We start from the raw sequence: 23,170 nt of genomic DNA, 5'->3' as shown, positions 1-23,170 counted from the left end.
ACATCAGCCCATATTTCCATCTACCTTGTTTTCCAGGAAGAAAAAAAGGAAACTGGGTTACATGGTTCAAAGTGGAGTCAGTCTAGACCAGGAGCAAAGGACAAGTGATGGAGCATGTCTAGCACTCTGTGTTTAGACATAGTCGTAGTTTCTAATGCAAATAAAGTGACGCTAAGACAAAGTCAAACTATAATCTGAAAAGGACTTTCAAGGCTTTTAGTTTAAAGGAGATAAATAAATTGAAACATTACCACTGAGGAAACAGTACAGGTTCCTCCAGTTCTGGACTGTCAGTTCATGTTACTCTGTCAACATGGCTGAACAAGGTGCCACTGATAAAATAAAGTGCAAAGCTCTGCTAAATGTTGAAGAAAAGAGATTTGGCTCACTGATTCATCTAGGTGCACAGCCCATTCAGATGAAGGAGAATTAAGGAGTTGGCCAGCTCAGGAAAGGAATGAAAATAACCTTACCATCTCAGTAAAGACATCGCCACAGGCCATGCGAATCCGCTCAACAGTCAAGGGGCTGTTCAGTGTGAAGTCCAGGGACAATCCTCTTTCTTTCCGTGTAGCAGCCACTGCATCTCGTATTGCAAAGAACACTGAGCTGCCCAAGAATAATCCAGCCTCGCCCATGCCCTGGTAGAGGAGAGAGGCAGCTGGAGAGACTGGCTTTAGAAATTGCCAGCAGAGAGTTAAATCAGCACATTTCTGCTGTATTTATCTGAAATATACTGAATCACAGCAGGTCAGTATTTGATCATGTCCAGCATATTTGGATTCAACAATTTTCCTTGGATCTCTGAGAACTTTTAAATCAGAAAACCATCAAGGATCAGAATTTGGCTGGTGGAGATAATTTTAAAATTCACAATAAAGCTACAGTATCAAAAAAACTTCCTGCTGGGACTTCAGTGCTGATGTTAAAAAGCTATGAAATAACTCATGACTTCTCACAAAGACTAGCTTTTCTATGTCCAAGTGGAATTAATTCTTCATGATGAAACAGAGGAAGAAAGACTGCCCGCCCCCACTGTCCTCTTAGCCCCTCTTGCATGGATAAAGTTTGTGCTGTCTAATTTTGACAAGAATTATGCCCTTAGTCTCTGTCTGTTTTCTTCATGGGGAAGAGTTTTTTTACTCATTTATGCCATGTAAGGCCATAAGAATATGAAGCAGACTTACTTCTGGAAATTTCAATTCCTTTGTGTACTGGTTTTGGCTGGGGTAGAGTTAACTTTCCTCACAGTAGCCAGTATGAGGCTGTGTTTTGGATTTGCGCTGAAAACAGTGCTGTTAACATGGGGATGTTTAGTTACTGCTGAGCAGGGCTTACACTGAGTCAAGGTCTTTGCTGCCTCCTACCCCACCCCACAGGCAAGGATGCTGAGGGGCACAAGAAACTGGGAGGGGACACAGCCAGGACAGCTGTCTCAAACTGACCAAAGTCATGGAGTGTGGTTTGGAATATACCATATGGCCTCATGTTCAGCGTACATGAGGGAAGAAGAAGGGGGGGAGACATTCAAAGTTCTAGTGTTTGTCTTCCCAAGTCACCATTACAGGTGATGAAGCCCAGCTTTCCTGGTGATTAATGTCTTCCTGCTGATGGAAACAGTGAATGAATTCCATTCCTTATCTCACTTTGCTTGTGTGTGCAGCTTTTGCTTTATCTTTTAAACTATCTTTATCTCAAGCTGTGAGTTTTCTCACTTTTACCCTTCTGATTCTCTCCCCCGTCCCATGGGGGGCAAGTGAGTGAACAGCTAGCTCTGTGGAGCTTAGCTCCCTGCTGGGGTTAAATCATGGCACTTTCTTATACCTGCTCTAGATTCATGGCTGGACTTGTGGGCATTCCTGTCTTTTAGTATCCCGAGGTCTACACCTACCTTTAGTTCTCCTTTTATTCTGAGGTGCCTTTTTTTTTGCTTTTATTTTGAGTCTGTGAACAGTGCTCAGTCCTAGTACTGTGTGCCTCCTGAGAGGCTGAGGTACCCTTAAGACAGAAAGAATGGTGCTCTGCCATGGCTGATAGAAAAACTGGGCTCTGTTCCCATACCTATCACAGGTTTCCTGTGAGATTCTAGAAAGTTACTTAATCTCTTGTCTCATCACTTCTCTGCCTTTAAAAATTATAACAATATTTCCTTTTTTCTGTCCGTACTCCTCTTTAGGCAATTAAAGCTCTTCAAGATGGACTTTTTCACTTTTGATTTATAGCACAACAGTTTTGTGTTCTTTTACATAAAAGTTTCAATTTTGATTAGGGTTTCTAAGTGCTACTGTAATACTAATAAATCATAGGAAGAAAATGAGTCCCAAAATTGAGAACACCAGTGTTTACCATTTAAGTCCAATTTGCTCCATAGCTGAAACTGCCCCCCCCCCCCCAAAAAAATAAATGCAAAGCATACCATACACTGCAGTCATGGTTTTGCAGCAGAATCTCCTGCTGTGCTTGCAAACAGTAAGTTTGGCATGTTTACCTTGGAAGAATAGATGGCAATTGAGTTGCGTGAATTGGGCAGTAAATAGACACGGAACTGCTCAGGAACGTCACAGACAGCAGGGATCTTATATGTATCTGGGCCAAGAGTGAGCTGCTCTCCTTTTGGAGAAAAGTAGATTTCTTCTAATGTATAAAGACCAACCCCCTGAATAAAGGCCCCTTCAATCTGAAGAAAGAAAAAAAGGTAAACTTTTACATTTCATTCAATTATTTTAAAAGATAAAACCAGATATACAATCAGACTTAATTAGTAAGATTACACATGAACTGGCTTTCTTTCTATTAGTCAACAAAGACCCAAACAGGACAAGGCTGTCCTCATCTGACTTTGACAAATATTTTCATTGGCTCAAGTTCTATTCTTCCTTATTCCTGGCTAATCTCACTGTAACTAGTACAGTTGCCTTTGATTTGCTTTTGCAAAATTGCCAAATAGAATGGAGTCAAATCCACAGCAACCGCAGTGAGGAGATATTTGTCTAGGGGCTATGACATATATAGTCTGCTCAATCTAATAGTTGCTTTAAAAGATTTGCAGATAGCCAATAAAATTTCTTTGAGATAAGTATATCAGTCATAAACAGGTGATAGGTTGGATATGAAGAGAAAATAACAGACCAACATCATGTAGGAAGGAACAACTGCTGAGTAGACACTTGGACTGTGTCAGTAGTTGTAAACACTGGTGCAAGATGAGCATAGAATAAAAATGCTAAAAAAGAACTTAATATGACAGATTTGGCAGTCCATGAATGTGTAAAATGAACACAAGATTTTAGGTGAAGGGCAAATATATGAGGATGAGTGTGGAATAGGATAAATAGCAGGACAAGAAAGGCTTTAAATGTAGGTCACATTTTTAGGAGCATTTCCTCTGACTCTGCAAAGAAACAACAAATATTGTTTACAGTCTGAGTTCACCACTACTTTCTCATTTGCAAACTACTAGTGAGTGACACCACTTTTGTCACTATTCAGTGTTTTTGTAGATACATGTACTTGAATCCATAATGCACAGCAATGGATACAACAGGCCTTTAAAGAAAGGTCTGATCCATCTCAACAGCCTTTTCCACTACATCACAGCTGAAGTCAACACTGCTCTGCAGCTGGCTAAGATTTAGCCCTCAGTCAGTAATTCTGGGGTGGAGTAAATTGTTCAGGAAGAAAGTCATAAGGAGATTCAGGGTGCTAATCCTGTAGGACATTTCCCAAGTCTGTTGGACCTGTTTTTCTCATCACTTCTCAGAGGATGAATAAGAAGTAAAAGAGGTAACTTAGTATTATTTATAGCTACGAATAAAAACAAATCCATCTGTCAATCTAACATCCTTGAATGTTAATGGGCAGTGTCTCATAGGCTTTGGTAGTTATTAAATTGACCAATAACAACAATCATGTAGGCACAAATAGAAATCTCAGTAACATTTGATATAAAGCAAAACTATGGAAATTCATACCTGTCCTATATCTATAGCTGGATTTATGCTGAAACAGGCATCCATGACAATGTCTGTCCTGATATTCTGTTAAATAAATAAAAGGTGTTACACAGTTATAGCTAAAATACACAACAAAGGGATCCTAAATAATCTACAGTCTCATCCATGAAAGATATGTTATCAGAAATATTACAAATTTATTCTGAAACATGAAAGCTACTTGAGACAGGCTGTATAGATGGAGATTTCATTTAGATAAACAATTTTTGGTGGTTGTCTGACACTTGGAATGTGATGCACACATCACACATCCTGTAAGTAACAGGATGATCATGAACTCAAGAATGGCTTTGTTGCTTGTTTTCCTATAGAAACTGCATTGCTTGAAGTGATGTCCAGTCATCTCCTGTGCTTTGCTGTGAGTGTGGAAGCACAGTCACTTGAACAGAAGCTCCTTATGTACAGAAGGGGACAGGGAAGAACGTCTCATGGGCTGTTATTATACAATGTCCAGTGGCTTCTCTTAAGTCACAGTATGGTGTACAGTTTGAGGAGGTTCACAAACTCCAGTGATTTTGGAGTCTAGCTCCACATGGGCTACTGGATATCTGGCAGCCTCTGCAGCCAAATATGCTTCTGCATGAACCAGAAGACATTGAACTGGTCTCCATATAGTGCTGCTGAGAGCTCTCCCTGCACTAACTCCCCTTTGCAACAGGTCATGTTATGTGACTGTGGCTTCACCTGTTTTAAATGTAACTGTTAAAAAGGAGACTGTAACTAATGATATGGTCTAACCTGCAGGGAGATGTTCAGAAGGTCTAATTGAATTTTAAAGTCATCACATATGGTACAAACATTAGACCTTCTTTATTTTCCGCTGTTATCATAGTGTTTCTTATTTTTCTAGTTAACATCAGGCTTCTATTGCAAGAAAAGGAGCACCAAATGATATTGCAAAGGGCACTATAGCCATTTATTGTTCTGCTGGCTATGCTTCTATTCTTATTTAAAAAAATGCAAGGGAAAAAAATGTCATAGGAATGTAATGAGAGTGGAAAGTTCACCCAACTCCAAGTTCACTGTGTTTTTTGAGATTACCTTGTGGGCTCCTGTCAAACAGTCAATTTCTACTTCAGAACATGCAACTCCAAAGAGGAAATACGGGAACGCATGGCCTTTCTGTGTGTCCCAGTTCATGTTTGTATGATAACCTCTGGAGGAAGTAAGAACATTATATGAATTTGATCAAGATACCTCCCACTCCCTATCCTTGTCCTCACTGTTGAGATCACTAAAAGAATCATATATCATGATATATGAGTTAATAGCTTTACATTGAAGGAGAGTAGGTTTAGGCTAAATATTAGGAAGAAATTCTCTGCTGTGAGGGTGGTGAGGCACTGGAGCAGCTTGCCCACAGAAGCTGTGGACTCTGCATCCCTGGAAGTGATCAAAGCCAAGTTGGATGGAGCTCAGAGCAACCTGGACTAGTGGAAAGTGTCCCTGCCCATGGCAGGAGGTTGGAACTAGATGATCTTTAAGGTTCCTTCCAACCTAAACCATTCTGTGGTTCTCTGGTAACATAAACTCTTTAAGATAACTATTTTCACAGGATCCCTGTAGTCAAAGATAATGTGGAGTGTAGCACCACTGATATGTTGTGTGGAATAATTTGGGCACATAGGAGGGTTGCAAATCATGATGGCCATGGAACATAATTCCTTGTGGGCTTCCTGTGTCTTACTGTAATTGACCTTGGAGAAGACTTTGAGCATTGTCAAACTAGCTAACCAAGGATATAAAGTGCTTCCAAAATCTATATGGGTTGAAGAATTCCTTGTTAAACGCTGCAGTCTCTGGTCAAGGCAACTTGTTAATGGTTTGTGTGCTGCATCTGATATGGCCTTAAGAAAGGTGAATGGGGCCAGTTTTATCCTTCCTACAACCTACTGACAAAGTAGCACCTCCAATGATGAGAAATTAAAAAAGATTAATGTCTTTACTTACTTGAAATAGCCAGTAGCTGAAAGATTGATGCTTTGCTTGTGAGCTTCACTGATCTGCAAAAAGTATACTCAATATTAAAGAGAGAAAATTAAGAATTCTTTTCCTCACATTTAAAGAAAAAGTGAAACTTGAAAAAAAATTAAAGAAAAAAAGAGCCCTGAGTAAAAGCTTTATATTCCCTTGTGCCCTGGACATGTCTTTAGGAAGCAGGGGGCATTGCAAAACCACTAAAGTTGGCCAAATTCACCAGAACATTGTGTTGTACCACTTGCTTTTGCACCATTTTACACCTATTTACTCTTTCTCACTTCCAGTTTAGTTTATGCAGGGAGACACTTTTCTCCCTCCAGAACAATGTCAGCTTTCACTCTACACTTAAGGGTTTCTCATAATTTAACACTACAAAACAGAAAGAGATATTTACCCAGTCTTCCCATTTGCCATCAGGATTGTCTCTTCGAATAGGCTCCAGGCGCTTCCAAAGGATTTGGCAGGCATTCTAGGGAGAAAGAAGGCTGGATACCAGTGACTAACCCACAACCCCAAATCTGTCTGCTGATTTCAAAGCAATACAGGCTCTTTCTTGGTGAAATTAGTTTGTTAAATTCATTCTGAGGGCTGTAATTCTGCTCATTTAAGTACAATTTCTTTACTCTGCTATCTGCCAGCTAGAAGGCAGCACTTTGTAAAGACTGGCATTAGCAACTGCTCTAATGTAACTGAAGTATTCATGTATCAGGCTATTGCTGAAACCATCAACAAAAGGAAGATAAAGGACTTGACTCTCTTCCTATTTTGATACACTAGATGGAAAAAACAGTGGCTGGAAGAATTCATTTTACAAAATAAATGAAAGCGGAATTGGTCCCAAAGCATTTAAAAGGTTAAGGGTCTGACTATTAAAAACAGTACCTGAAATATAACTTATGCTAAATTTTCCTTTAAATTGTGTTTAAATACAAAATAAAGTGAAGATCCATAAATTCATCTAGCAGCAATCTAAAAAAGAACAGCACCCACATTTGTAAATCTGAAAGAGCAGAGCAGAGAAAAGTGACCCTTTTTAACAGTGTTCTGTAATTTGCCTCGCTGTAAACTATGCATATAAAGTAAACTAGCAAGTGGAATTTCGAGATAAAGAACTGCAAGCTGCACAAAACCAAACCAAAACAATAAATTTGAATCCCCAGAGGGACATTTAGTATTCAACAGAATCACTAATTATATGAAAAAATGGTAACAAGTCTAACCTGCACTGCTCTTGCATTGATTTCAGTTCCAACTGATCCTGCTGTGTATTTGCCATTAGGTACAGTTGTTGTGCTTGTTTCACAGAAGTGGATATATGACAGTGGTATCTTCAGTTCACGACTGGCAATCTGTAGTAAGAGTAAACAAAAAGCCACCCAGTCTCAATCGAGATGCAGTCAAGAATTCATCGTGCCATTCATCTCCCTATATATTTGCACATACAGAAAAATTACCTAATTCAGGGACAAATGCTTGTTTTCCTTAACGATTATTCTGTAAAGCAAATATTTTATATATAAGTTCTATATAAATAATAGAAGATAAAACAATACAATGCAATACTGTATGTTTTTCCTCTAATTTCTCTCTCTAATAAGGTTTTTGTTACAAATGGAAAACTTAATCAAATTTAAAAAACAATGAATCATTCTCCCTTACCTGTATATCCTATTTTCTATCTCATTTGAAATGGCTTTGTTTGTGTTCCCACCTTATTGTTTTCCACCCTGTTATAATATTCCGATGCTCATGCAGCCCATTTTGAAGAAGTGGCTTTATTTTAGCTCCAAAATGACATAGTTTTGTTTATCACTATTTACACCCGAAATGCATAAAAATTAAGTGATGTTATCATTGATGTTGGATACACAACAAAGTTTTTAACTCTCTCTGCTACAAAACATTGGGGTCATTTTTGCATGTGCCTTCTGTGCCCTAGCTATCCTGATAACAGTGATGTTACCACAAGGATGCTTTTTCCTTTCTAGGTCTTGAAAGGTCACTTTGATTATTGCTTGTGTTTTTTTTCTGAAGCTTTGTCTTTGTAAATAACTCAAAAGCAACAACTCAATATTAAACTCATCTTTCTTATGTCTATAGATTTTACTTATTACAGTTCTTACTGCCATTCATCCTTTTTGCTCAGTTATCCTCCTTACGTTTTGTTTACCCTCAGGTACTAACTCACCTGTAACATCTTAGTGTGAATTCCTTGTCCCAGTTCAATTCCACCATGAGTGATTAGCACAGACCCATCTATATAGATGTGGACAAGAGCTCCAGCCTAAAGAGCCACAGAAACTTGGTGATTTTCTTACTTCACTGAACAAAGGTGTATAAAAAAAACTAACAAGGCAAAGACAGATTTAATTTACAAGATCAGTATATTATTCACCTGCAGTGGGAATTCTCCAGCAGTCTGACAATAACAAATTTCACTGTTCTAAGACATGACAGACTTTAAATGAGCTAGTAGTTATTCAAAGGAGTTCTGCAGGAATCACAGTAATTAGTTCAAATAATGGAAAACCACATTTTTCTTCTTGTGAAATTGGGTAAAGCAAGAACATGCTGGCTCTAGTTATAACGTGTATGTGTCCCCAGCTATTATTCCCTCTTCATCTGGGATGAAAAAAGGAGGACAGAGCAGAATGTGAACCTGGAATCAAAGGCATTTTCAACAGAGGGTAAGGTATCTCCTACTATGAACAGCTATAGAACTTTTCTTTTAGAACAAACAGTAGTTGACTTGTACTTTTGTTTTTTTGAAACAGGGGGATTTGCATGTGTCTAGAGGGGGATGATAATAAACTGATGTTCCTAGTATCTAATTTTGATGGAGCAATGACACAACTGCTCTTCCCTTCTCTTTGCTAGGCTGTCAAGAGAAAGGCTTAGAACTTGACTCACTCCTTGTATTTTGGTGCAGCCTTCTCCCAATAAGTAGCTATCTTAAATAGGAGAAATGCAAGATGCAGGTTGGAATGGAAGTAATGAACTTTAATTAATGGTAAAATTGGGAATAAATAACTTTCCAAGGAATGGTGATGAAAGAAATCGATCCCATAGAAGACATCCACTCCTATAAAGGAATAAGTGGACATAAAAGAGAACTAGAAATTGTGTAAAGAGATGCTTCAATGTGGCATTTAACGAGCTACCAACACTCAGAGCAAACGGTAGAGCCTGAGAGGTGTTGTGAAATACAGTGCCTTGGGGACACCTTTTTATTTGTTACCAATTCTACATTGACAAATAATGGTCATGTGATCTCTTCGGTGTCATCTTGTGGTGTTTGCAAACGTGTGACATTTTGCTGCTGTCAGTTAGAGTCTTAGCTGACAGGAGCAAGATTAAACAAAAAAACTCTAAGATTTAAATCCAGATATTTGGAAATTCAGTGCAATGCCTGAGCTTTATTTTGAAGATTTTGGGGGAATATAACTATTATTTATTCTTTTTTTAATCTTTTGTTTATGTTCCCCAGGTTCAATGTTTCTTTACCATGAGAACATTGTTGGATGAAATATACTGATCTCTCCCTGAGCTCTTCATCTACAAACTTGTGCAGAAACAATCAAGGGATGGAATAAACTACTAACTTATAGGCTATGTGGATTTCCTTTTTTATGCACTCATAAACAAGGAATAATGTTTGTTCATTTAGTCTGAGACTCATTTGAGAGAATTTTTTATTCAAGACCTGCATTAAAAAGAAAAAAATAGTCAGAACTGAAAAGTTTCCCCAGAAATACCACTATCTTGACCCATAAAAATTTCCAGTAGCAGAGCTTAACCTATAAAATAAATGGTTCTATCAGAACTATAGGAGTGATAATTTTTCTTACTATGGACTAGGTTATGGAAGATTCCAGGTACCACAATTTTATAGTGAGTTACTTAACTTTATGCTGGATAAAGATGTCACATTGGGAATCAGAAATTCACATTTCTGTGAGGTGAATATTCATAGAATCATAGAATTGTCTGGGTTAGAAGGGACCTTCAACCCAAGGGAAGATCATCTAGTTCAGCCAAGGGAAGATCATTTAGCCCAACCCCCTCTAACATGGTCAGGGACATACTTCACTAGAGCAGGTCTCTCAAAGCCCCATCTCATTTATAAAGCATTTATAAAGACATTGGCCAGATAGAGTGATACTCTTCCTGAAAATATATCTCAAGGGAATAATATTTTATGCTAGTCCAGCATACTGGAATTCTTTTCCCTTTCTCTTTCCTTTCTGCCTGTAGAGATTATACTTCCTCTGTTTTTGGAGAGAAAAGTAGAGATCTTAGATCACAAAAGCACTGTGTTGAAAGGGTTACCTGATGAAAATAAGTTGCGTTAAATCCAACAGAAAACTTCATTGGAATGATGGCAATCCCTTTCTTTTTCCAATAATTTTTAGTGTTAAATTCTTCCACCATTGCTTTTCGACAGTAATAGTCAGATTTGTCCAAACATTCTTCCCAACACTTCCACAGATTCTCTGCATCAAACTTTTCTTTGAAGGATGTTAGGTTAACTCCTTTGTACATGTTTATTTCCCTAACCTAAACACCAAGCAAATTCAGTGCTGAAAGTAAATGTTGCTTTATAATACATTGGCATATTATATACAATATAATGACATGGCATATAATGATACAATAATATAATTAATACTTATCTATATTAAACATAATGTCCTATCCATCACTGCTCAAATGGCCTGATTTTTTTGCTCATATCAAATGCCTGTGAACTTAAGTTGTGTCAGTGGGATTATTTACAAGGACTACTCAATGCAAAGAAGGTTGGTAAACTCAAATTTTAAATAAGATCAGTGAAAGCAGAAGTTAAAGCTAAAAAACCTGTTTGTCCCTTGGAGATGTGTCTGAAAGCTTTCCTGAAATGTGGTAAAGGACAGCAAGTAAATGGAAGAGGGAGAAGATTCAAAGAAATAGCGAAAAGACATGATGGTTGTCATCCTAGGAAAGTAAAATGATTTATAAACCATAGTTTGAAAATACAAGAGGTTGGCACATATAAAAGAGAAAAAGCTCACACTGGGTTAAGCAGCATGTAAGGAAAGGATAGCTCTTGAAGACTGGAGAGGAAATGGCAACAATAAAAACTGTTGAGACACTCTCTCTGAAGGCTGGGGAGACAGGGATGACAGAGCCACCTAGTTAAACTGCTGATAGATAGATAGATAGATAGATAGATAGATAGATAGATAGATAGATAGATAGATAGATAGATAGATAGATAGATAGATAGATAGATAAGCTGGTAATTCCAGTTCTAAGAGGTTGAGACAAGGGGACAGCTGAACATACACCAGGTGATCTAAAACTGGTCACACAGTACAAGAGATAATACTATTTTGACTGAAGCTGGTAATACTAACAGCAGTCACCAAACATTTTGGAGCAGATCCTGGGCCAGTTTTCTCCACTCTTATCTGTATTATATCAAGTATTATTTCATGGAAGCATAGGAGCTGAATGAAGTACCATTCAGTCCAACTAAAGTTGTACATCTCTTTCTACAAAAAGTGGCTTAAGCACAGGGAGCTTAAGTCTAAGTCTTAGAATTGTTAACTCATGTTTTATTTGGCAGTCTCAGCTCTTTTACCTTCTCATGTGGTAGGCCAGTTTGGGTCGCCACAGCCACAATACAGGTCTCCATAAACAGACCTGCTTGGGGAAACCCAAATCCTCGGAAGGCAGTATTAGAAGGCAGGTGAGTCTTGCAGGCATGTCCCCTGACTCGGAGGTTGGGGATGTTGTATGCATTGTCCACTTTCAACACAATGTACTCAATCACCTGAAATAAGAGATGACAGTTATTCAAATGGTTCCATTTCCTTTATAGAGACTGTAGAGGATTGGTTAGAAATGCGAGGACATATGAACATGGCTAAGGCTATGGATGAGCTGCTCAAGTATAAGACACAGTCTGACTAGGCCCATGAGAAAGTCTGAGATAGCAGGGCCGTGAGAAAGCAGCTGCGTCCTTGGGTATTCTAAATTGAGCTGAGAAACAGGAGCTAGGCATTACCAAAACAGAGACACTTAACGAGCCACCTGTGTAAACAATGAAAGACAGTTAAGATGATATCACCACCTAACTGAGCACCAATAATGAGCCTAATTTCTGTAATATTCATGAACCTATTATAGAGTGTATATTAAGCTGTTGTCAATCTACAATAAAGGAAGTTCCTGGATTCTCACATTGAGGTGTCTAGTGCTTTCCATCGCGACAGAGACAGTGAAACTTGTGAAAGACACTCAAGAGACCAATAATATGTAATTCTTTTAACTTTACTCAGGAGGCTTGTTGTTCTGCTGGTTTTTATACCAATGGAAGTAAAGAAACCATGTCTAAATCAGAGAAACTGCGTTTAACTCATAGGAATTTCGAGAGCATAAAGAAGCATTACTAAGGGAAAAATCAGACCTTCAGTTTTGGGGAAGTGAAGGAATGAGTTTATGACAGTAGGCTAGCTAATAAAACTTAGTGTCTCTTTGCTTCACAGAACTTTTAATTCTGAATTTTCTATGTCCAGAATGACCTGACAGGAAATATCATACCTCCTTAAAGATACTCTGTAAGTGGCATCTGGGCCACAGATGCATTTTTGCTTTAGGTAGATGAGAGTTTTACTTAACAAGAACAGGAATATTCTTAGAAGAAATAAACTGTAACAAAGGGCTGTTATTTTCATTTTGTGACCAGTTCAGTCAGTGTAATTGGTATCAGCAAAGAAGGACTTACCAACTCAGATTCATCTTTCGTACAGCCACCATTTATATAGCACTGAAAATCTGCAGCTATTATTCTACCATCATTCATGAATCCAACCTGTAACATAGAAACTGATGCATTAGTGGTCTTTTCTCTCATGTATTTCAAACTTCCCTTTATAAATAAGCTAACCAGTTAAGAAATATCACACCTGAGGTTCACACTACAGAACTCAATGGGACTGTTTCCACTGAATTGGAAAAATTACCTGCACAGATTTCTGTCTATAGGATGGTATTGGTTTGGATCTGAATATACAAACCAAAGAGCAAAATACATACAAACCCCACAAATCATCAGAGTACCTCAGCTGCCCACAAAGCTGTTCTCCCACATAGACATTTACTATACCCACACAGAATCTGAAAAGCTTGTTCACTGCTGTGTTGAGTATGAACAGAGACCAGAAATAGGATGACAAAAACATTAAAGAAAATATTCACTATGATTATACTAATTCTACTTTCTGAAGTATTTATTTTGTAATAATGCTTTCACTATCTAGGCAATATAGCAATATGAACCAGTGATGCATATATTTTGCAGATTACACGTTCAGAAATATCCACTAAATTTGATTTGATTCTGGTTCTGGTTCCTTCCTCTTCAACTCTTTTTTTTAAAGGTAATACCTGGTTTTATATTTTAATGCATTATATAATAATATTTAAAGGGGTACAATCATAGAAAACTGCAAAGTAAGCAGAGACCAACTTGTTAAGTTATATAAACTGATGCAGCTCTACCACAATTAAGGATAAGAAAACTATAGATAATGAACATTATTGCTGGCTAAATCCTGCATAGCTGCACAGATGGGATAAGAGATGGGACTGATGGGGAGAGTGTTTTTTCCTTAATGTAGTTAAGCAATTAATACAGGTTTTTCTGTTATTGTATTTAATTAAAGGAAAGGTTAGCGTTGGGGTCAGATTTAGGATTTGAGAGATCAAGAACAACATTCCTTCTCCTTCAAAATTGTGGCTGTTATCCAAATTTTAGGGAAAAAAAGGGAAGTTGTTAAGTACATCAAAACAGAATATGAATCATCCATCTATGGGGGCTTATCGAAAAGTTCTGCCCCAGCAACATATTTTATCCTAAATTTAAAATGATAACAGGTAATGAGAACCCAGAAGAATATGAAATACATATGCTATTGACATCTGTCAGTCCCAATCCTTGTCTTATGGTTAAAACAAAATTTAATAAAAAATGAAACCTTCCTCCTTTCCTCTCCCAAACCAGTTCTAAACCTAGTCTAATCATAACCAGAATTGAACAGTATCTTTGGGAGCAATATCTTCAGCAAAATTAAAAATATAAGCGGTCTCTCCCAGGAACAGTCATCAGCCAAACTCTACCACCCATGCAAGAGTCCCTAGGAAAGCCAACTCCTCAGCCCTTCTTCATCCAAGCCATATTGAACAATAAACCCTGTCCCGGAGGGTTTTAGTGTGTTTAATTCATACACCAACACCAAAGAGAAGGGTTTTGATTCTGCCACAACCAGTTGCCAAGCTGATTTCAGTGCTGGCATTGTTTACCTATATAATGCAAGGATTTAGAAGTCAAAAGGAAGACTTTTGCTAAAAGTTGAATCTTGCATTACCTTTCAGGGCTGGATTTCTATTGGAGGAGTGGCTCATATTCACTTCTGATTTACAAATTTGTCATCTGTGGATGGGGTAGGTCTGATGTTAGCAGTATTCTAAAGTAAAATAAGGGATGGATGGTTCTGCTTTTTCTGGATATTGCATGGCCTGTAGGAGTAGGACGATGGCTGTTTTTTTGATTCATGGCATATGTCAGGGTACTTTTAGGACTGGGGAAGGTTGGTGCTGCATTAGGATTTCAGAAGAGGAGGAGTTTGGTTTCTTGCTGTGTCTTGTTAGCCAATGAAATTATGCTGATTTGTCTCAGAAGAAACTATTACCCAGTAACTAAGCAAAATATCTTCTTTCACTCACTTTATATTTTCCAAAGAAAGGGTGCCGTCCACCAGTGATTAACATATCCATATTTCTTTCCAGGACAAAACGGACTGGATGCCCGGTCCTAAAATGAACATTAAAAAAATCCACTTTTATTACAGCCTATTGATGCAGATTGCAAATGACATTACATGTACATGGCCAGACTCCTAGTGGGGGGTGGCAATAAATCAGTCCAATCAATATTTTAGTTTCTTATTAACCTACTATGCCTGAGTTTAGGCTGATTCAGCTTTTTTTTTTTTTTTTTTTTTTTTTTTTGGCAACAGAAACAAAGTAGAGGAAATGAGCTTTTCTGTGGTTTTCCCTTCAGCTTCTCAACAGGGGGGTGCAAGTTCCATTGAGCATGCACAGGACATGGAAAGGCAAGGAACTCAAAAGACAGCTGTGGCACAAAGGGCTGATATGACCATACCTGTGTATTAGGATAAAATACACTTGCACTGAATATCTAGAGTGAAATTCATATCACCATGTCTCACAGAGGCCCAAATGGTTGGGATTTGCACAGATCATCCCAGAGGGAAACTGCCTCCTTGCCTTTGTTTTAGCTTTCAGATAGTAAGTGAATACCATTGTCAAAAGCCCAGAGAATTTTCAAGCTGCTAAAGATTTACTTTACTTTCAAGATTTACTGCTAAAGAGATAAAAAATACGATGTCATCAGGATAACCCTCCAAGTAGGGTTCAGGACTGAAGTTTCTTTTTAATTCAGTCTTGTCATTTTTAATTTATTTTAGTTAAATCACTCCACTGATTTAGTGAAATCAACTTACTTGTTGGCTGCCACAGCTGCAATTACAGCAAAGAGGGAAGGTTTAGTAACCTTCCCACCAAATGCTCCACCAACACGTCTCACATGGCACATAACTTTACTGGACTGGAGGTTTAAAGCTGAAGCCACTAATTCCTGCAAAAGTGAGCAACCAGAATTTTACCTGCCAAAGTACATTAAAAAATGCCTATTTTCTATGACTAATCATGTATTAAAAGCTATCAGGTTTAAGACTCCTGGGCAGAAAAATAGAGTTGCTATAGGTACAAATAAACAAAAAAATTCAAACAAGTAAACATGCTAATGAAAGCACAGTGTAGTCTTTAAAGAACAGTAGAAATGCAAAAAACAGCTCTGAAAACTAGTTTGATTATCTGATGCCAGGTATGATAATCCCTATATAGAACTGCACATTCACCTGCAGCTGGAGATAAAGCATCTACTAGAATAGCAAGCTAAATGGAACAGAGTGATTGTTTAGTGCACACTAGAAAATGTAACTAAAATCCTGACATTGCATTTTGAAAATACCTCCTCTGACAGTGTTTTGAAAGATGTAAGTAGAGATTTAATTTGTGGGGCTGACAGGGAAAGCTTGAAAAATGCAAGCCAGTGATGAACTGCAAAAGCTAATACTAAGCATGTAGAAATTAACATTACAATTTTTTAAACTGTTGTTTTCTACAGGCCTACAATCCAACTCTGATGTCAACTAGAACCTGTTAACTTTTTTCACATAATTTCACATAATTCATATGTCATTATTGTTTCCATATTAATTTATCATTATTTACATGTGATTATGACCCCCATCATCATCAGTGTAACTACTCATATGAGCAATGCAGCTTGTTTGAAATACACTTTCTGAAGAAAACACTCATTGCTGCAAAAAAAGTGATTGTCCAGGATTGTACTGGTTCTCACTGATTTTAGGAGGATTTGGCCAATATATCTAAGACAGAGTTAGTCTTTTCTTAATATGATTGCAGTCATATTATCTGTCCAAGATACTCTTTGTTCATCCCATAGTAATACTGCTCATTTGTGTCTGTACTGCTGTACAGACATTTGTGTCTGTACTGTATAATACAAATAGCACAATACTGTTTCATTCAGCTTTATGATTAGTAGTCAGGCCACTTACTTTCATAAAAAGATTCAGATCAATTACTCTGAATTGGGAACACCATCGGGGAGTTTCAAGAGAAGCAGAGAAGACTGAAAGCAACTCCTGTCATGTAATTCAGCTTTAAGGTTATTTAGGAAGGTAAGAAACAAGTCTCATTAATACTTTGTTTTACCTGTACATCTGTTACATGCTGAGTTGACACATACACGTCCATTTCTTTATCCTCCACTCTTGGAATAACAAGTACACTGTTTGTTTCCATGTAAAAATGTTCCTGTCCTCCCATGTGCAATTCACCTGTTACATATATAATTATTGGAAAATAAACTGAGCCTCAAATGAACTGCAAGGAAATTTATATTTGACTATGTATATGTATACAAGGCAGAGAAAAAGAGTTTTGCCACAGAAGAAAAATAGATTCATTTATTTTTTTATTTTTTGTATCTCAGGTTTGCACCTCTTTTATTTGTAGACTTTTGTTTATTAAGAGAAAATTATTCAGTCAGTATCAACTCAATATGTCATGCTTTTTCATTTTCAGGTAGTTACATCTCTTCTGCTATAACAGGATTATAATGTCTTCTTGTGAATCACTATGAGGGAAAATATAGCTTTCCTCTTCCTTTTTTATTCTCTTTCCACTTTTTCTACCCATTTCTATCCAACACTTCACCTTTGTACCATTTTCTTTAAAGAGAGGGAAATCTGTCAGCACACCATAGAAGCTAATTCTGCAAATTCTCTGTGTAACCTTAACTTTATGCCATCCTCGAGTGTGACGTTATTTCCCTAGTAGTTATTCCTGAGACACGTTTCCTAAAACACATGTTCATGCAGAAGTAGTAGGAATCAGAACTGAAGCCACTAAGGGGTGACGTGACATTTATTTGGGAACAGCTGGAAAAAGTCAAAAGCAGAGCAGAAGAAAGATCATCACAGGCCATGAACCTACATGGAGAAGACTGTAAGAATTGAGTGGGCCCAGCCCAAAGAGGTGAAGAAAGAATGAACCTTCAAATGGAAGGCGGCTGCAAAGAGGAACAGTCTGTGCTACATGCTCACAGTAGAGAGAACAAGAAGCATAGTAGTACTTAAATTACAACAAATTGCTTTGATGATAGGAAGGGTGAAGCACTGGAACAAATTACCTGAAGAGACTGCAGAGTCATAATGCTTGGAGGTCTCCAAGAACAACTTAGATAAATCAGTTCATGGTACAGATAGAACTGAGGTTGGAAAAAGGAAAAGGAGCTGATTGTCTGCTATGTTCCCTTCTGTGATCAAGCAGGTTGTAATTCATGTGCACTTAGTATTCAGTGAAGAGAAAAACTTGGTTGCAGAAATTTAGGGAATGATAACAGCTGAAGGTAGGTATGATAATATATCTCATGAGAGGACAATCAGAAAAGCACGTGAGCAGGACACAAGTTGTCTAAACATATATAAGGTGCTCACTAATAAATTTCAGAGCTGCATTCAGGGGTTAGAAACACAGATTTAGGGGAAGTGTTAAAACTGGCTAAGCTAGTGTTCAGAGAAGGATATCTTGGTATCATACACCTTAATTTTATTATCTTTTTACACTGATTACTCTTATAAGCAAATTGAGAAGCACAATCCATATTAAATCAGGGATACCACTGGTTGAAAACTGAACTCAGAAAGTCATTTACATGACTGGTTGTCAGTCTGCAAAGTTCATGCATGTAGAATCATGGAAGAGTCTTTTCTGGGTCTAATGTTACCTCATGGTTGCTTTAATAATTAATTGTTAAACTATAAGTAGTATCAAACTGGAAAGGGTTGCAAGCCCTTTAAAGGACAGGTTTGTATTTCAAAGTGATTGTTCTACATTGGAGGAAGAGCCTAAAGTCAACGGCATGAAGTTCAGAATGGGCAAGTGCCAGTACTTTAGATAGCAGATCCAAGCAGGGATTACAGAGGAGCACAGCTTGGCTGTATATCCACAATTGATACCACTACAACAACCTAATCTGGCTCTGTGATACTAATGCTACATAGAATTTCTGAGAGACTCCACTTGGCATTGGTGAAGCCTAATCTGAAATATTACCATAGTGAAGTTGGATGTAGTAAAATTAGACATGATGGAGAAGTGAGCAGTGGCAATGTTAAAGGTTAGCAGACATGATTTACGGATCAAAGACTCTGTTTAAGAGGGTGAACGTTTAAAGTTTGCAGGAAAGCACATTTAGATTAAGTATTGCAAAAAAAACCCTTCTAATTATAAGGACTTTTAAACTCCAGAGCTAGCTCCAGAGCTTGTGAAATACTCTTCATTGATACTTCTTAAACATAGGTCTGATACTTATGAACAGAGTGTGCTCTGGAATGACTGGATTGTGTTTATGATTTGAAGATAGTGAATTTGGTGATGGCAGGAGTGGTATTCCAGACCAATTTACTCTGATTCCCTTGTTTCTGGGATTAGCTCTAAATCAAGCAGTCAGCTTAAAATGGGATAAGGTAAGTTAGCTAACATCAATAAACAAAGCCTTATTTAACTGTAATGTTTGTCCTAGGGCATTTTATTTTAGTGAGACAAGGAAATGGTAGAGTTTAGTCAACATGAGCTAGCAGGTGCTAGCTAAGCTTTATTTAAAACATGACACATTTCAGCTCCATTCCCAGTGAAGGGAAAAAAACCAACAAGAGCAAGGTTTTTTGAGAAGAAATGAGAAATTTAAATTCATCCACCAGCTGGAAATAGATTCTGAACTAGCCTAACTCTCCTCCCTTGCCTGATGCACTTAATGTTTTAACTACCTTCGATTATTTCATCAGCAGACTTGAATCCTTTCACAGTATCTCCTTTTTCTATTTTCCTTTCTTCAGTAATGTATGAATTATGTTTTATTGCATCCTGCAGCAAGAAATAAAACAAACATATTAATTGTAAGACAGAAAGTTAGATGACTTTTATCATTCATATGATCATTTTTCAGATGGACAGATGGCTGTAGCTAAGTATTAGAAGGAGCAGGATAGTTTTTCCACTCTTAGAGAGAGTTTTTCTTTTTTTTTTCATAGTTCATGTAATTCTCTTCTTCCCCCAAATTAGAAAGATTAAATGTCTGTTAATGACATTCAGAACTGCTGAAAATATTTCAGAATCAGATTGTTTGCTACTGAAAACCTGCTAGGCTTGAAAATTTTCAGAACATGGATGTAGGATGTGTGATACCAGCACTTCTGCAACCATAAGTTCTCAAATTTAGTTTTATACTGATGTACTGCTGCTGGGAATTGCTTACTTAGAACTTTCTGAATATTCTTTAGTAATTTCTACCTAGATCTACAAAGACCACTCTCCAATATACTGGATGAATATGTACCTAGTAAGACTTTATGTGTTTCTAGAACCAAAATTTTGGAAGCCATTTATAAACTTTTTACACTTCATATTCAGAACCAATAAAGTCATATCTCATACCAAAAAAAGAAAAAGCCAAAGCCTGGCAGAGCTCTGCACAAGGCAGAAAATAGTCAGTGAGGTGACAGAGAGCTCTGTCAGACAAGGAAGAGGAGACAGATTGTTACCTCAATAGTCAGAATTGGGTCCAGATCTTCGTAGACTATCTTCACCTTTCCAGCCCCACACTTTGCCTGAGTCAGTGACTCTGCAACCACAGCACAGATTATCTGACCAACACAAATCACCTGCAACACACCAATGTATTACCCAAGGAAAAAATATAGTAGTGGTTAAGTTTCTGTACAGGAAGTGTTTTGAGGAAACAGATTCTGCTCAAATGCCATTTTATATTCTGTTTCTCTAAGAATACTATCCCAGTGCAGACTTATCTTCATTAGATGAGAAGCCTATTAGAATCTTTCATTTGCTGCAACATTTCTGGCATTAGAAATGCTGCTGACATCAGTAGTTATGAACATTCCCCCTGTGTTGATCCTGAGGTGGCCAGATACTGGGCCAAGTAAAATCCCATCTGCACAGACTGCTTTCCTTGTTTGTATGCAGAAATGAAGGAAACTCAGAGGAACAATAATAGAGAGGTAAGAGCAACACATTAGGAATTATTCTTGCCCTATTGCAAATACCATGGAATAACATCACTTGTGATGGACACAGCCTGAGGCCTGGGACATTCTGTACAGTCATGCTGGATGCATGGATCCTATAAATTTCTTAGCTCTGTCGATATTTGTCAAAAAGAAAAGTGCTGTCTCCCTTTGCCATATTCTAGTGTATAATCTAGCAATTTTATATTGGTTCCAACTAGGCAATTCTCATTTTATTTGTCTCATCTTTTAAAACTTCAGATATCATGGCTGTTTCATACTTTCTCAGAACCCATGACAATCACTCATTTATCAGCCCTTAAGGAATCATGGCTTATTCACTTAAACCCTAAGTTATTTAAGAGAATTTTTCCTTTCTCTCTTACTGGGGAATGGTAATTCTGCTCAGCCCAGTTTGCCTGGTTCTGCATTAATTGATTTTGCACTTACTTTCACTTCATTGCAATAAGATGATACTTGCAAACTCACTTTCCTATTTCATAAATAACTGTACCAAAATGTTCAGAGACTCCTCCAGAAGCAAGAAATACCTTATCTTCTGCATATGCTTGCTCATCTTTGCCATTTTTCCCTGGAACATCTCTTGCTGTCACTACATCAACCACTCCTGGCACCTGAAGGGCTTCTGATGCATCAATTGATCTGGAAAGAAGAACACGCACATAAATGAGTACAGTATGTGGTACAAATAACTCTAGTACAAGTAATGCCGTGAACTCTGGGACAGAAAGATAATCTACTTAGTATTCTCATGACAGATCTCTACATAGAGAAGGGAAATGTGTTGATTAGCATATTGAGAAAAAAAATAAATGGAAGGCATGAGCATCTGTGTGTGCATGTCATAGAACAGCTCTTTTAATGCTAGTTCCACTACTTACAAAATATAAGAATATATTTTTTACACTTTTTTTTTTGTACTACAATGGGTGAATGCAATAATGTGGACTCTTCTTTCCATATCTGACACTTTTTAAAGCACACAGCAAAGAAATTCTTACCTCATAATATATACATACCTCGTAATATGGCCAAATCAGATAATAAAAATAGAAAATACTTGTTAACATACTTATGTGCTTGTAGTTTTTTCTTACTTACATGATCTTTGCATGGGCTTTAACGCTGGTGACCACAGCTAGGGAGAGTTCTCCATCCACAGGACGAATGTCATCAATGAAAACTGCCTCACCAGTGGTGTGCTTAATTCCAGACTGGTGCCTGATGGGACGGCCCACGGGATCTTGTGGAGACTGTCCTGGGTCAACATCCTGCAACACATGTTGTCCTCAAGACAGACCAGTCTATAGGAGCCTTTACTTAAAAACACTTTCTGAGGATATTTGGTGATCAAAAATGCTATGTGGAACTATCTAAATTTTATGATGATACTTGTGGGATGCATGCCTCATAAAGGACTAATTAAACTTTTAGATCATGCTATCTTGGCACCAAGGTGGCCCTGGCAGACGTCTGAGAAATACACTGTATTAGATACCATTCATGTCTATAGTACATGGCAGTCTCTTCTGTGGAAAGATTGCACTAAATAAACAGAGGTGGAAAAAATCAAGAAAAAGATAGGTAAAAGAGACAAAATGACTAGTTTACACAGTGGAACCACAGCAGATAAAGGAGAGCTAAAGTAATCTGGATCTTATAGTTGGCCTGTCTGCTGGGTCCACGCTGCTTCTGGTAGCATCTTGTGCAAGCCACGCTCTTACACACTTTGCCATCACCACTGCTTCAAACAATCATATTTCATACTGTTTACTTCAGAGAAAATATATCTTAAATCAGGACTATATTCAGGAATCATTGTAATTCCTTCTTGTCCATCTTCCTAAAGAGACAGGTAAATTAATATTCTAGATAGTGCTGACTAGACTAAAAAATGGTTTAATTCATTTTTTTGCTCTTTAAATTCCCTATTCTTCTATTACTTCAAAGACAGCCTGTAATTGAAAGCATTTCAGGCATACTTAATTAAAATATATCTTTGGTGCTCTCTGTTGTTGAATTGCTAGTTCACATTAGCTTGAAACAGAGTATTACTGGGGACCACGAAAATCTTCCAACATTTATGTTTTGTTTGGACTTTTACCAAGTAAAGAGTTCTCTGTAAAACATTTCTTAGTCTCTCAAAGGACAAACACCAAATTCTTGGCTGATGCTGAAAGTTTTCGGTAGAAAACTGATAAGAAGCAGCAAAAGTTTGATTTTAAAAGTTTTTAAATTTTGCAACAAAACAAAAAAAGGGGAAGAAATCTTGATGAAATTCAAAATTTTTAAAATTGAGATCTTCTACTGAACAAACTTTTTCATATGCCAACCACTTCTCCTTTCTATACTGTAGCTTTGCAAAGAAGTCTTTCAGGCTTGAACAATCACAGAGATGCTGCAGTAGGTTAT

At 37.5% G+C, this 23,170-nt stretch overlaps 1 protein-coding gene across 4 annotated transcripts in view; it reads right to left on the bottom strand.

Moving 5' to 3' along the window:
* The window catches only part of LOC135417567 (aldehyde oxidase 2-like), a 45,806-nt gene that overhangs the window by 4,076 nt on the left and 18,560 nt on the right, over positions 1-23,170 (bottom strand). For 3 of the 4 annotated variants that reach the window (XR_010432109.1, XM_064661978.1, XM_064661975.1), the window contains exons 17-34: positions 21,860-22,029; positions 21,289-21,400; positions 20,258-20,377; positions 19,484-19,580; positions 16,866-16,990; positions 15,563-15,696; positions 14,763-14,850; positions 12,763-12,849; positions 11,617-11,808; positions 10,323-10,550; positions 8,182-8,277; positions 7,214-7,342; positions 6,388-6,462; positions 5,964-6,016; positions 5,055-5,169; positions 3,972-4,037; positions 2,489-2,677; positions 474-641 (exon numbers count right to left, since the gene is read on the bottom strand). Coding sequence is in view for 3 of the 4 variants with exons in the window: in XM_064661978.1 (XP_064518048.1) it covers positions 474-641; positions 2,489-2,677; positions 3,972-4,037; positions 5,055-5,169; positions 5,964-6,016; positions 6,388-6,462; positions 7,214-7,342; positions 8,182-8,277; positions 10,323-10,550; positions 11,617-11,808; positions 12,763-12,849; positions 14,763-14,850; positions 15,563-15,696; positions 16,866-16,990; positions 19,484-19,580; positions 20,258-20,377; positions 21,289-21,400; positions 21,860-22,029 (2,244 nt within the window). In the remaining variant the exon portion in view is untranslated. Of the gene's footprint in view, positions 1-293; positions 333-473; positions 642-2,488; positions 2,678-3,971; positions 4,038-5,054; positions 5,170-5,963; positions 6,017-6,387; positions 6,463-7,213; positions 7,343-8,181; positions 8,278-10,322; positions 10,551-11,616; positions 11,809-12,762; positions 12,850-14,762; positions 14,851-15,562; positions 15,697-16,865; positions 16,991-19,483; positions 19,581-20,257; positions 20,378-21,288; positions 21,401-21,859; positions 22,030-23,170 lie in introns of those variants that run through there. The other variant, XM_064661977.1, reaches the window with a different exon arrangement.

The sequence above is a fragment of the Pseudopipra pipra genome, chromosome 7 (assembly GCF_036250125.1).
Source record: "Pseudopipra pipra isolate bDixPip1 chromosome 7, bDixPip1.hap1, whole genome shotgun sequence".
NCBI classification, from domain to species: domain Eukaryota; kingdom Metazoa; phylum Chordata; class Aves; order Passeriformes; family Pipridae; genus Pseudopipra; species Pseudopipra pipra.
This window is presented reverse-complemented; position numbering and strand designations above follow the sequence as displayed.